At 37.9% G+C, this 14,979-nt stretch overlaps 1 protein-coding gene across 2 annotated transcripts in view; it reads left to right on the top strand.

Annotated features, from left to right (window-relative positions):
• Positions 1–4,672: 4,672 nt before the first annotated feature.
• The window catches only part of parp4 (poly (ADP-ribose) polymerase family, member 4), a 29,519-nt gene continuing 19,212 nt past the window's right edge, over positions 4,673–14,979 (top strand). For both annotated transcript variants that reach the window (XM_036004175.1, XM_031309744.2), the window contains exons 1-16: positions 4,673–4,813; positions 5,101–5,228; positions 5,419–5,638; positions 7,055–7,175; positions 7,766–7,844; positions 7,937–8,041; positions 8,601–8,759; positions 9,317–9,454; positions 9,631–9,807; positions 10,343–10,494; positions 10,760–10,891; positions 11,584–11,682; positions 12,344–12,527; positions 13,513–13,663; positions 14,502–14,650; positions 14,821–14,952. In XM_036004175.1, coding sequence (XP_035860068.1) covers positions 5,103–5,228; positions 5,419–5,638; positions 7,055–7,175; positions 7,766–7,844; positions 7,937–8,041; positions 8,601–8,759; positions 9,317–9,454; positions 9,631–9,807; positions 10,343–10,494; positions 10,760–10,891; positions 11,584–11,682; positions 12,344–12,527; positions 13,513–13,663; positions 14,502–14,650; positions 14,821–14,952 — 2,124 coding nt within the window. In that variant the 5' untranslated portion in view covers positions 4,673–4,813; positions 5,101–5,102. The remainder of the gene's footprint in view (positions 4,814–5,100; positions 5,229–5,418; positions 5,639–7,054; positions 7,176–7,765; positions 7,845–7,936; positions 8,042–8,600; positions 8,760–9,316; positions 9,455–9,630; positions 9,808–10,342; positions 10,495–10,759; positions 10,892–11,583; positions 11,683–12,343; positions 12,528–13,512; positions 13,664–14,501; positions 14,651–14,820; positions 14,953–14,979) is intronic.

Raw genomic sequence — 14,979 nt, 5'->3', positions numbered from 1 at the left:
TCTAATGTCAGGTCCAAGACAGCAATAGCACCGAAGAAAGCATGCAGTACATGCACATGTGCAGCAGTGTGTAAGCTGTAAGGTAGTGTATATGAACTGTAAAACAATTGGAGACTAATTCACATGCATCTAAATAGACATTTGAGATTAAGATGTAAATATGAATGATGGAAATCAAATTAGCACAACAATAAAATGCAGTAGATAAAAGACAAAAAAAACATTGTAAAAGCCTTGAGACTTATTCTGTCAATCAGCTTCTTACTGTGAGTGATTACTGTTCAGATTTAAGTTTTTTGATTTGACCGATCAAGATTTAGCAACATTTGAATCAGAATCTGATGACGGTTGGTGGTTCGACTCAGCTCAAACAACACAGTCCTGATGAGGCAGATCAGCTGAGTTTTTAAATGAGTGAATAAATAATACTTAAATATGTTGTTGTTGTTGCTGTTGTTCTTTTTTCTTAATTAGCCTAGTGTCATTCTCATGTAATGCCATAGACAAATACTTAAGATCTGAAGTATTCAGCAGCTTTAAAAACAAAATAATAAAATATAGAAATCCAATAATGGCCATGAAACATTATGAGCAAAATCCAGGCTACAGTGGTACAGCTTTTAAGTTTATCTTAAAGATATCAACGCTTTCAGCTTTACTCACAGACCCTCCGGCAGGCTGTTCTAATAGCTTGCGGTAAAAGAACTAAAAGCATTTAGCTTTTTAGAACAACTATAGAGACTTGTGTGAGAGGACCTGGGGGCTAATTTACCAGATTTGCAACATGCAACCTACAATTTGCAACGTAAGTTTGTCCTCCCATTTTACTGTGCATGAGTATAACAGACCTGAAGTACTTGCAAAATCTTCCACAATTTGCAATTGGCAATTTATTTGCAAATAGAGCTGGGCGATATGTAAAAAATCAAATATCACAATATTTTTGACCAAATACATTGATGTCGATATTGTGGCGATATTGAAGGGTTCATTATTGGTGCTTTCACACATATTTACACAATGAGAATTTTGATAAATAATCACCGATAATGTGGATACCATGGCAAATTATAAAACAGTAAGTAAGTCTAGTAAGTCCATAAAATGACATCACTTCACTGTAATGCAGCCTTTAAAACCAGGAGAAGACAACACGTGTGTCATATCACGATATTACGATATCCAAAATGTAAAAAGATATCTAGCCTCATATATCAATGTCGATATAATATAGATATATTGCCCAGCCCTATTTGCAAAATGTGACTTTTATGAAAATGAGACCCTGGTTCATACTTTGCAAGCATGTCAGACAAATATGTTCAAAACCATGCAGTGTTATATAAGCTGGTCAAATTATTTAAACAGCAATACAAAAATAAAAAAACTATAGGCAACCACTGTAAAGAATTTAAAATGTGTGCTCTCCATGTGCTCTCAGTCAACACTCAGGCTGGCAGCAGAGTTCTCAATCAATTGTAACTGAGTTATGACTGTGTAGCTTGGTGCTACCAATACACAGTAGCCTATAAACAGCTTAGATATTACAGCTTGACAATGAATGGATATTGGCACAATATTCCTTCAGTAAATACAACCAAATAACTGCTGTGCAGACTCAAAGGGAATGAGAGAGGTAACTCATATCTCTGGCCAGCCTTTGCTGAATAAAGCTGACTCACTGGCTGTGTCAAGGCTAATCAAAGACAGTCTGGATGGTCGATTGGAGAAGTAATACTCCAATTACACACATAGTGTCAACACTCTGACTGAGGTGCTGTCTGCGACTGCTTGAATCAGAAAAATGTCGAAGGAGATAGCTGCTATTAAGACACAACTGGTACATGAACAGATTGGGTCTATATGAAGGAAAAATACCCTCAGTCTGTATACAGAAGATTATTTAAGGTTGGGAGTATTCATCTAAGGGTAAAAATATTTCACAGCCTCCTGCTCTTCACTCACACAGATACTCTGGATCTCTTAGTAATTCATAATATTCTGATCTTTTATCTATCTATCTATCTATCTATCTATCTATCCTCTCATCTTTCTGCAGATTTTCGGAAGCTTTGGAAATTTCTTGTACCTGATGATGCAAGAAATGACAGCTGTGAAAATCCCCACTGGGATTGTGTGTGTGTGTGTGTGTGTGTGTGTGTGTGTGTGTGTGTGTGTGTGTGTGTGTGAGTGAGAGAGAGAGAGACATTCGGTATTGATTTAATTGTTATTCGACATTTAGCAATCACAGGGGGGAAGGAAGCTCCGATTGTGATGAACTTGCTTCCTGCTGTTCACTCTGTCAATCCATTGTTTCCTTTCCAGCATGATGAATATGGTTATCGTCCAATTTGTCATCCACAAATTTTCTTGGACACAAATACTCCCACTTCTTCAGTAGCTCACACCCTCAGTATTTGCCAAGATGATGGCGTTACATTTCTCAGCCAAATTGTGAGTGATGTACTCGTCTGCATACATTAACACTAGTTACAGTTTCTGTTTTTGGTGCTGCCCTGTTGTGCTTCACAGCTCAGTCAATGCAATTAGCTGACTTAAACAAACAATTCACTGTGGATAAAACAGTAATTATGTTAGAAAAGGGCAACTGGGCTTGCTCTAGGCATCTGTGTGACTTCAAGTATTCACATAGGAATGTTAGGATCCTGTGGACATCAATAAACATGACACTATCCTCTACAGAACAATGTAGCACTGTTGAAATATTCTGTTTGATCCATTCTGGGGCTTGACGTTACCATAGACTGTATAAAAGGTAACACAGATGACCCTCCTCAATAGCTGAAATGGGTGAGCAGTGACTGAGTAATTACTGTAAATATGGAGGAAAAGTGTGCTGGTGTCCTTCGTGTCCATAATTCTGAGATTTAAAATAAAAATGTAAAAATAAAATAAAACAAAAATCTTACTTATCTCATTTTATTAGTTATATTTAGATTAACATCAACATCACACAGAAATGTTTTCATTTGACCTTACCTTCAATGAAAATAGGTTTTCTTTTCTTTTTGGATATACCTTATATCTGACAGTTATTAACCATTTTCACCCATTTCAAATGTTTTTACACAAACAGTACCGATTGCATTACTGCAGGAGGTTCAGTAATTCGTAGTTTAGTTTTGTGTTTTTTGGTTATGCTCTCAAAGTCTCCCATCTTTGATGGAGCAATTTATTTTGCCACTCTATACAAAGAAAGATCAAAGAAGACTGTGAAATGTAAGATTTTCAAATGGAAAATGTGTGTTTGTTGGGGGGGGGGAAATGCAGTGTGTGAAAAATGGTCATGCAATTATCATGAAGCATTAAGCTGAGTTAAACTACCAGTATTTACGTTTTAAATGTCCTCACAGTACGTATTTATCCACTCCAAATATCCCATTTTAATGTGCATTTTTGTCTATAGGCACAAACATATAAACCCCAGTGTTGCTTTAAGGTTGTTGGATCAAACAGCAAGAAACAACATCCTAATTTACATACCACACACACACACACACACACACACACACACACACACACACACACACACACACACACACACACACACACACACACACACACACACACACACACACACACACACACACACACACACACACACACACACACACACACACAGCTTCACAGCTGTCATTTCTTGCATCATCAGGTACAAGAAACTTCCAAAGCTTCTGAAAATCTGCAGAAAGATGAGACAACAAACAACTGTTTTGGTTTTATCACAGCTCCTTAGTGTCCACCACTAATTATTCTGGGCAATGTAATACATATTGTATATTTTTGTATCTGTGTCAGTGTGTTGAACAAGGCTGGGCTGCATGCTATGCAGTTAGCTTAGCCTATATACTGTAGTGTTGTGTTTGTAGCACAACTCCTCATCCAGAAGAGGGCAGCATGGCCTTTTGTCTGTGCTGTATGTAAATAGAACAGCCCATGTGGATAACTGGAAATTTGATTTGAACCAGGAAGTCAGCCGCTAATTAACTCTGTCAAGTCAGAGTAACTGAGTAACTTCTTGTCATTTTTCCTTTCAGTGTAAAGACAGACAGGAAAAAAAAAAAAAAAAAAACCATGACCATTCACAAATTGTGTATTTGATTGTAAAGAATTTTGACACTTTACATGATGAAATCAACATGTACTTACATTAATTTAATTCAATTGATATACAAAAAACAGAGCCATTTTGATGTATTATTTGTATTAATTGATTGTATAAATTGTTAACAGTTGTTCATTATGATAGTGGGAATTAGGTTTTAGGGTGAAAGCAGTGGAATACATTGACTCAGGTAGGCTACAGTAGGCTACTTAAGTACAAATTACATACTTGCACTTTACTTTTTGGAACTGGAAATTGATTTATTTGAAACAGGGACAATGCACAAATAAACATTAAACTTGTTAAAACAAGAGAATATGTCTTGGGCCAGGTTATAGCAACAATTGTTAATTTCCACCTGTAGTCCCTGGGCAGGTATTACAAAATTATTTATTAAATAATACTTGAGTAATTATTTTAACTATATATGTTTTACTTCTACTCAATAACATTTCATGGATGAGTTTTGTATTGTAGGCCCACTTCTACTCCACTACATTTGTGACACTTTAATGTCATAACCTTTATTTTGAAAACACACCGGAAGAGAGCTATATGCTAAAGTAGTACACAGCAGTGGCACTGGCTTATCTCTGTGTATTTTCTATCTGACACACAGGAACTATAAGCCCACCTATACTTTCTGACAACAACCGCAGCAGTATCGCCTGGATAAATTACTGTCAAGTAAGCCTCAATGTCTTTATTTAACCAGACGTAAGATAATAACGCGTTAACGTTACTTTTATTTGCTAAATGTTATCGAAAGCTCATGTTTTTACTGTATGTTACACAGTTTATTGGAATGTTAGGGCACCTTACGTTACTTTGCTTACTGTGTTAAGTGCTTTATTGTGTCCTCGTTGTTTTCATATACGTTATATGACAAATATACGTCAAAGACAAAAACAAAATTTGACAGCTAACGTTATTTAAAGTAACAACGTCGTTTTGGGTGTGTCTTCTCCTTACAGGCATGGCTGTGTTTGAGAACTGCTCCATGCTTTTTGAGCTGAAAACTTTGCCCTTCAAGGAGAAGACTAAGCTGAAATCAGCAGTAACAGAAAATGGAGGCAACATTTCCTTTGTGGTCAATAAACAGGTCAGATGATCATGTGATTATTCCCCACCAGCTAAGGTCTTTTAAAAAAAAACTAAACATACTCCTCCAACATGATTAATGTGGGTGCAGCTTGCATGATTATACTGTATATTATCCTAGTGGGTCAATATTCATATACAGTAATAAAAATCACATCTTGCTTTTTGATTTCTGCCTTCATTTCCCACAGTGCTCTCTGATAGTGACCAGTAATGTGTCCAACCTGAGCTCCAACAGGCTGCGTAGCATTCAAAAATACCAAACGCCTGTGGTCGGGGTGGATTATGTGTACAGTTGTCTGGAGAGAGGTGTTCTTCTGCCTGTGGATGAATACAAGCTGGATACTTCCTCTGCCTTTTCACTTCCTCTTACTTTCTCCTCGATAATGCAAAGTCCACTCTCGCATCAAGGTATGCCATATGGTCAATTGTCTCTAAGCACACAGAGCAGATGCTATATGCAACAAATATTGGCAAAAACAAATGTTGCACACCGATTTATGTTTTAGCTGCAAAAATAACTTTGTCAGTCAGGGCCACATGTAATAAAAAAGATAAACATGTAGATTACTGTTGGTTTTAAACCCGCGTAATATAGCAATGTTTTACTGGAATTGTGTTATGTCAGGAATCAGGATGGAAATTCAAATTCTATGTGAAATAACAAATCTTCCAAACCAAGTTTAAGAACACATCTTGTCATGATTATTACAGTTTATAGTGGTACATGGCATTCTAATATGGCCCATTACAAATGCAGAGCATCCGTATCAGTTAAATAATTATTGGACGAATGAAAAAAATGTCTTCTTGATCCAGGAAGTTCAGGTCTTTGTTTCATGGCAACATTTCAAAATGCACTTGTTAGTCCTAATAATACACGAATAGATGTCTGTTTTGCCATGATAAAAAAAAAAGTGTGGTAGTGAATGTGTCTCGATTGTTTGAAGTAAATTGGAGAAGAATTGACCATTTAGCATTAGTAGCAATAGCTATGGTTGGGTAGACAAAGACAAATGCATCAAACTCAAAGTAGACTTAAGTTACCAAAATCCAAAAACAGGAAATCACACTTCTGCCAATGCTGCTACAAAACAAAACTGGAAGAGGACCAGGGCTGTGCAAATCTGAATTTGATTAGCCTGGAGCCTGGCCAGAATATCTTCCACACCGTGTATGTGACGGATGGTATCTAGAAAATGTTGTGCAGAAACACCACAACAGTACACCCCTAACCCTGATGTAAACTTTAAAGTTCTGTTGTTTTAAAATGTGCAGATTAGGTATATGTAGTGCAGGTTTTCACACTGTTTCAGAGATGTGCGGATGTAAAATGATAATCATTCATTTGGTATTTAACTCAATCTGAAGCAGGACTCCACCTAGTTCCAACACAATGACTCACTCATTTCATTTCATGTAGGGCTGACTTAAGCCATGAGTTCATTGTCTTGTAGTCAAAGGTTCAGTCGATTTATCCTCCCACTTCTGTTTCCACATCGACATATGGATATTCTGAAAACACAGTGCAGACTCAGTCAGCAGGTTTAACTGCATAGCAGCTTTTGGGTTAGATAAAGAGTGTGTTTGCTCATCAGGTGTGTGCATTACTTTACTTTGTTACACATAGAGATTTGTTTCTTTAGAGCTAACTCAAACCTGCAGCAGTGTTGTGTAACGATCTCTTTGTGAAGCGCATTTGTAATCCATATGTCACCTTGCTTACATAACCTGTGTGTACTCAGGTTTAAATGCATTTATTGCAGAACAAGTGAGGTGGGGTGTGCCGTTCATGTGTATGTGTTCTGTCTTGTGCGTTGTCCAAAGTACCAACGAGCAAAGCAGTTGCTGAGCTGTCCAAAGGCCCAGCCAAACCTGTGGACTCTGTCCGCCTAAATCAGAAGGCAAGGTCTCCAGAGAGGAGTGGAAACATCCTGGAAATGTTCAGGTGGGAACAAGGATCATCCTCATGTTAGCCTGGATTTGCACAGTAGTGTGTTATATTACCACTGTGGGGTTAGTGATGAAAGGAGATAATGACATTCAGTAAAACATATTCATTGTACAGATGGTTAAAGGTACTGTGAATTACAGTTCCATTTTTAAAGCCTAATTTATGGTGGGACTTAGTTACAATGAACAGGTGAGGCCTAATCAAGCTGATTGGTAGCCTGTTCCTGTATATCTTTTTTTTTTGCATTCCCTGCTCCTTCATTTAAAGACTTATAAAGGATTATAGTACTGCATAGAGTAGCTTTTGCACACTCACAGGCAGGGCACTCTTTGCCACCTGAGAATGCAGTCCACAATTAGAATAATTTTCATACAAAATGTTATGATATTCCTTCAAATGTCAATGTTATCCACTCTAAGATGCATTTGCACCTCTAGAAGAATAACCCCTGCTCACATACCTTTATCACAAGAGTTTTAAAACTAAGTCATTCAGTCACAATTCTTGCAGAAATTGTTTTCCAAATAACATACAGAAATTGCATTAATCTTTGAATGTTTGTTGTCAATTGTTACATTTTACAGAATTTATACTGAAACTGATTTTGATCTTCCAACGTATCCGGAACATTTTCAAGTGGCGAAGTATTCAATCTTTGAAAAGGTAAAGCTGCTTAGTTATGTTTTGCTTCTCCACTACTGCTGCTACAGCAGTGCTTCAATTACTAATATTAATAATATACATTTTCTCTCAAGATAAACAGCAAGACTTGGTGTGTGCTGGAGCTGCAGTGTTACAAAGGAGAGAAAGGATGGCAGTACCGTGTGGTCAGGTACTGGAAGGACGATATAGGAGCCAAGGTATAAAGTCCTTTGTATGTTACTGCTTGTACTCATGTCAGCTTACAGATTACTTTATTTGCTTGTTAGTAATTTGGTAATATAATAATTTTTGAGCGCTTGAAAACAAAAAATAACTTCAACCACCAATGTATACAGTGCTTTACACTGTACATATCTGCCATATCACTATTAGTTAGTTTTAACATCTTACAGGTGCTGTAGGTAGGATTGCGAAGATCCAGGACTTAGCCAAAAAATTTGAACATCGACAACTTCTCAGTCTCTCCCCCCATAAGGGAGAATGAATGCGTGTGCATGAGCAGTGATTGACACGCAGTTAGACACCCACCCCCTGCCCTTTTTTATGCTGTAGAAGTAAACTGAAGTTAATAGGTATTTGTAGTAATGTAATTCTAAAGTTGTTTTTCAATTTGGATACCACAGAACTGCTTCCCAATTTTTTAGCCCCGTCACAGTAACAGCTAGTAAAAACGTGGGACTCAAGTCAGACTTGAAGAATATCTTGCATGTTGGAAAAAAACATTAAAAAACATGCCTGTGTTTTTTGTGTTGCCAGAAGGCGGCGGTGAGGGATATGCTGGTGTTTCTGTCCACCTCAGAGGAAGCTCTGGAGGTGTACAAGGCCCTGAGAGAGAGACTGCAGGCTACTGGTCTGCAGCTGAGGAACAACACGCCTCCGCAGGCTGGGGACCTGGGCTCAGCCCCCCTCCAACAGGTCCGACACACTCGCTTCAACATTTACACACATTTTACTGACTGTCTTATTAGTCTTAAGCAAGAAAATAAAAGCTGCAGGCAACTATGATAAGTGTACCATACTGTAACTTATAATGCGTTGCTGTAATGCATTGTAGTTTTTAGCCTAATTGCATGATTTTATTACGACATTACATGTTTTAAGTAGCTGTATTTTCTTCAAACCCGAGCATACAGTATCAACATGTGGTGGATATTTTTTAAGTCAATCTTCTGGCCAAACACTTTTTGAGATGTTTCTTTAGTTTAATTTTACAATAATTTATGCAGAGTCAATGAATCTTGCCAATATTACACATTAAGATATTATATTTAAGGTTAATAACAATACATTACTGTAAGTCACCATAGTAAAAACAAATACAACAATACAAATTGTAATAATACAAAGGTATTTTCTGATTCACAATAGTTAGCATGATTTTGAGCTAGACTTAGACTTTGATATCTGATGCCTTAGGAGTGACTGCTAATGAGCTGATCAGTTGATTTGCATGTGTCTTGTTTGACTGGCAGCTGCTGCTGGAGGAAAAGCTGAACACAGGAAGCTTATCACAGGAAGTGGGCGTATTTGTGGAGCTGCTGTGGACTGAGGCCCTGGGCTGCCTTAGCAACATCCTCAGAGTTCCGATCGATAAGCTCAGCCTCAACGATGTAAGGTTTCTCTCTGCGGACTGTTCTGCCAAATCTGAGTCTGCTGTCAAACTACTAAAATGAGCTGTCCCATCAACCTGTTGTCTGTCTCACCTTTCAGGAAAGACAGTCGAATCATGACTCTCATTATGTTACGCTTTGTGCTCCATGCCTTGTGTGCATGTGTGTGTGTGTAGGTGAGCAGGGCGGAGGGCTTGTTGCTTCAGGCTCAGAGGAAGCGGAGAGAGGGAAATACTGATGAGGTGGTGTCCCTCCTCGGTGAGGTTTACACCCTGCTGCCGCACATACAGCCACTGGTTTACCACTTGTCTCCCACTGCCAAGTTCATCTCTCAGAAACTAGACCTCTGTCAGGTAAGAAAACTTACACACATGCACAAACACGAGCACATGCACCAAGACAGATAAAAATAAAGAAGATAGAAAGAAAGAAATAAGCAAACAATCATATAGGTTTAATAACAAGGTTTCATAAGTAGATTTTGAGTCTGGGGCGTGTATTAAACATACTGAAATCAGTCAGTTAGCATGTTAAAAAAAACACATAGATGAATGTGCTGTTGATAAACACTGTTATCCCACGATGCAATCTACAAAGGAAATCAAGAGGATTTATATGTGCATTTATTGTATGGTAATTAAAACATCTGTTATCATCAAGTATTATGAAATAATTTCTTATTTTGTTTCAAACAATGGTAGTGTGTAGCTCAATAACACTTTTACCGTTCAACCACAAAATATCGATAGACGATAACAGTAAATACAAAAAGTTTTAATAGTTTGTTTAATAGTTAAATTCTGAAATACATGGCACTACCTTACATCCATAAACCCAAGTCACCATATCCAGGCTAACGTGAAAACGATCATTTTTCTTTTTGTCAAGTTAATCAAAGATGTTCTGAATGTGAGCGAGATGACTCTAAGAAGCCCCACGCCGTCTTGTCTGGGGAAGTACCGCGCTCTGAGGTGCAGCATTGAGACTGTTCCCCCCGGCACCGCCGAGTTTCAGGCTGTGACCGCTCTGCTGCAGGACAGGTAGCGTACGCACATCCGAAATGCTTTTATGTCTGATGTCCCAGAGGGAAGCAGAACCCATTTTCAGTGATGCAGTGCTTCTGAACGCCAAAGCACACACTTCTATTCACAAAACCTGTTGCCCATCTAGATCTAAATACACACCACCAGTTATTTGTGATCCTGTCTAAGGCCATTTATTGTCCATCCATATACATCTATAAATATATATTTTTTCAGATGAGTGTGGCATCTCACGGCCCTTGTTTGGATCTGTGCTTTGCAGGAAGGTGCAGGTCCAGCGGGTTCTGTCTGTCAGCAGAGGGGTGGAGCTACAGACGTTTAAGAGTGATATCGGGAACATTAAGCCCCTCCTCCATTCCTCCAGCCCCAGCAACTTTGTAGGACTGCTGTCTCGGTGAGATCACACAGACAAATACACACATCTACACACAATGATATACAATATATTCATACAATATATACCATTTTAACTAACTGAGCATCTTGAAATTCAGCTGTAATTGTTGTTGGATAATTCCAGGTATTCCTGCACAGAAACGAAAATGAAACAAAACAAATTTTCTGAGATAAAAATTTGTTTTTTGAATAAAAAAAAAAAAACAGTGTGCAGTAAGGGAATGTATCACCAGAGAAACATTATATATATATATTTTGCTGTAATTTAAATTAAAAGTTATAGGCTACCAGGTTCGCTGGCAATAAGTTTGATTAAATGCAGTTTTCCCAATATCCTCCTACAGGATTTATGTATAAATAAAGGTTAAAAATTTAAGCAGTAACCCTCTAGTGATATTTGGAGTTGACTCTGTACAAATATACTCTATGCCGTAACATTTTACAAGTTTTATACAGTAGATCATTACTCAATATATTTACAATTTAAATCAGTTAATCAATATTTTGCAAAGTAGCTTGTTGTCGTCTTTCTATTCATTCATATATTACTTAGTGATGTGATGTTCTAGTAATGCTGACAGCCTGACAGGTACGCTATAGTGCAAGTCTACTGTACATCTTCAGCAGAACAATAAATAAATCTGACTTGGACTTCTATTTTGTAACTCAGTATTTTCACTTTCTCTTCAGTGGTCTGCTGCTGCCCCGTGTTGGAGTGGAGCATCATGGGATAGAGAGAACAGATGTTGGTAATTTGGGAAGTGGAATCTACTTCAGTGATGCCATGAGGTTAGTTGAAAATCTGTAATTGATGAGTGTTATTCCATAAAATATTCAATTAGTTTTGACATGTAACACCATCTTCTCGATAATACTATTTCTCCCTGAAACGTAAAAAATAGAGCTGCAAAGATTAACCGATTAGTTGTCAACTTTTAAATTAATCGCCAACTATTTTGATAGTTGATTAATCGGTTTCAGTCATTTTTTTTATGAAAACAAAGTAAAAATTCTGAATGCAGCTTCTTCAATGTGAATACTTTGTAGTTTCTTCACTTCTCTGTGACAGTAAACTGAGTATCTTTGAAATATTGACAAAACAAGACATTTAAGGATGTCATCTTGGGTTTGGGGAAAATTCTTTACAATTTTCTGACATTTAATAGACAGAAAAAATCAATCGATTAATCGAGAAAATAATCTACAGATTAATCAACGATGAAAATAATCGTTAGTTGCAGCCCAAGTAAAAAAAAAACAAAGTAAGCTCAAAACAACTTCAAAAGCATGTCTATGAAAATTCATTTAAAGAAAGATGATATTGTACTAGTGAGTCTGTGATCCTCCTTTTAAAACCTTTTTTTATAATCTGGGTACCCTAAAGGGCAACAACTCAGTCATCTTTAGTAATGCAAGCATGACTTCTGTTCTCAATGTTCTCCATCCACAGCACCAGTTTGAAATACTCCAAGCCCAGTGAGACAGACGGCTCTCGGCTGCTGTTGGTGTGTGATGTGGCGTTGGGACGATGCGAGCGGGTACACAAGAGAGACCTCACACTGACCCAGGCTCCTGAGGGCCACCACAGCGTGCACGGGGTCCGCCGCACCCCTAACACTCCCTCTGAGTTTGAGGTAGGAGTGTTTGCGTGTGAATGTAGATAGAAAGATAAATAGACGGATGGACATACCACTAAATTAGCTGTAATTTTGGACACAGATCGTGATTATGAGATTATGAATGTGATCAAATTGATTAACATCTAAGATTTTGATTTGGACCCCTTGCCGCGCTGCCACGTGAACACAAGGTTTAGATTTTTAACTTAACTGTAAAGAAATTAAAAAAATAATTGAATAAAAGCATGTGTACAGTGCGGTGGAAATGGATGAGGAGTGAAGAAATAATAGTTTGATGAGCCCAAAGGCGTCTTTGTCTATTTATTTAGCACCAAGGAACAAAACAGAATTCACAAAGTTAATAGTTTCAGCTGAAAGGACAGAGCTCTGCCCGCTGCTGAACGGTGGTTCAGAGTCTGACAAAGAGTAGCTTAAATCATCACATTTTATACAGTGGGCTTCACCTTCAACACAGACAAGGTAAAGCTATTCTTAGATATGCCATAAAAGAAGTAAAGCTATTCTTAGATATGGCATAAGAAATGTCTAACAACACCTAGTGCTCTCTCTCGAAAACTACGGACTATTTCTGCGTATTTGTCTTTCAGCGTAAAGTCTATGCGCACCATGTTTAAACCACAAGTTCTGGTTTCATAAACAAGTGTGCATCTGGAGATATACTAAGCCACAGGGTTCAGTCTGATGGCAAGGTTTTGCCATCACTTCAATAAAGACATAAATGTGTGAATGAAATGGACAATGAGTGACTTTACCTGTTAGTTATATGTATGTTGCTAACGATTGTCCGTTAAAACTGCCTTGTGTGTAAGTATCGTCTAAAAGCAGCAGGTGTTAACGCTTAAAATATACTGTCACACTCTTAATGGGGGTATTCCTTCAGACGTATTGTGATAATATGTGACATCTCTCAGCCCTAACACGTGTAGACGTATATGCCTGTGTGCACTCTAAATGTGTACTGTATATGATTATACTCCAGGACGACGAGTACGTGGTTTACAGTCCTGATCAGGTGAAACTGAAGTATGTGGTTCAGTTCAGCGTCGAGGGAGAACAACTGAAGGAGTTCAGTCCTGCCATCAACACCTCAGCTGAGCTGGGTGTGCCCTCTTTAGACCAGCAAGAAACAGGTATAGTTCTCCTAAAGGTTAGGAGTTTATATAACAATCAAATCTGATATTGTTATATTACCATATTGTTTGTAGTGATTGTCATGATTTTTCTTCAGTTGAGGGATTAAAATAGGATTGAAAAAACGCTTTGATAAACTTAAAAAATTGTGTTGTTTGCATAATATCATCAAAGTACAATATTGCAGCCCACTTAGCTGAATTAGGGAGTGTTTTACCTCAGACAGCAGTAAAGCAAAATAAGGCAGAGTTTTAGTTTTTTTAGAGAACCGTTCTTATTAGGCAAGGGGACACCAAATCCCTACAATGTTTGGCATTGAAAGGATCAAGATTTGGCTATCAGTGGCTTCTGTATGAAGAAATGTATATCATTATTGGCCTTCAAATTTGCAAATAATTGTAAACAAAACATCTTTCTGCAGTGATTTTGCCTACATATTTTAAAGGCGTTGTACTAAGCATCTCCACATTCTGGCATTCCCATATTACCAAACACATTTTGGAGACAACTGTCAACGCCAAAGATGTTGTTTTGTCTTGCAAATCACATCGTAGCAAGTTGTTCTAATTGATCACATTTCCATGCAGAAGTAACTGCACTGACAGCGTTCCCCAAGAAAGTCTGCATGTCTTTAACTGTCGTAAATTATCTAAACCTGAATAAAGTCTTAAAGGATGTGGAACAAGATAACATCTATTACATACATATGAAACAATACAAAAATAGAGACTAGTGGTCACTTTGATTTGAAATGACTTACTTACATTTTTAAGAGATCTCTGTATTGTTGCAATTGTATTACAAGCAAACAAACATTGTGTGTGTGTCTGTATGTAGCTCCAGAGTGTGTCTTGGACGATGAGGGGTTTGAAACCATCAAAAACCCACTGGCGGATGTGACAGCTGGACTGTTGGACAGTTCTGGTCAGCAGCTCCCTCTGCAGGCCGTCCACGTGAAGTGCAAGCTGATGGATCTGCTTTCTCAGGTGGAAAAAAAACAACAACAGCTCATTCATTTTGTTTTCTGTTAGGTTGATCAATTCAGCTAAATAGCATCATCAGCTGAGTTTACTGGCTCATATCTCAAATAAAGCACTGATAGTATATGTCCCTCATCTGCCCTTAAGATCTGTCCTCTTTTCGGTCATCTTTTTAGGTCATCATTTTCCAGAAATACACCAACCTGAGCGCTGTGCCCATTGAGGCAAAGTATGTCTTCCCGTTGGATGATTCTGCAGCAGTGTGTGGATTTGAAGCTTTCATCAATGGGAAACATGTGGTGGGACAGGTAACCTAACTTAACTTTTCTTATCAC

The sequence above is a fragment of the Sander lucioperca genome, chromosome 8 (genome assembly GCF_008315115.2).
Source record: "Sander lucioperca isolate FBNREF2018 chromosome 8, SLUC_FBN_1.2, whole genome shotgun sequence".
NCBI lineage: Eukaryota > Metazoa > Chordata > Actinopteri > Perciformes > Percidae > Sander > Sander lucioperca.
Note: the sequence above shows the minus strand (reverse complement) of the source record. Positions and strands in the feature narration are given on the sequence as shown.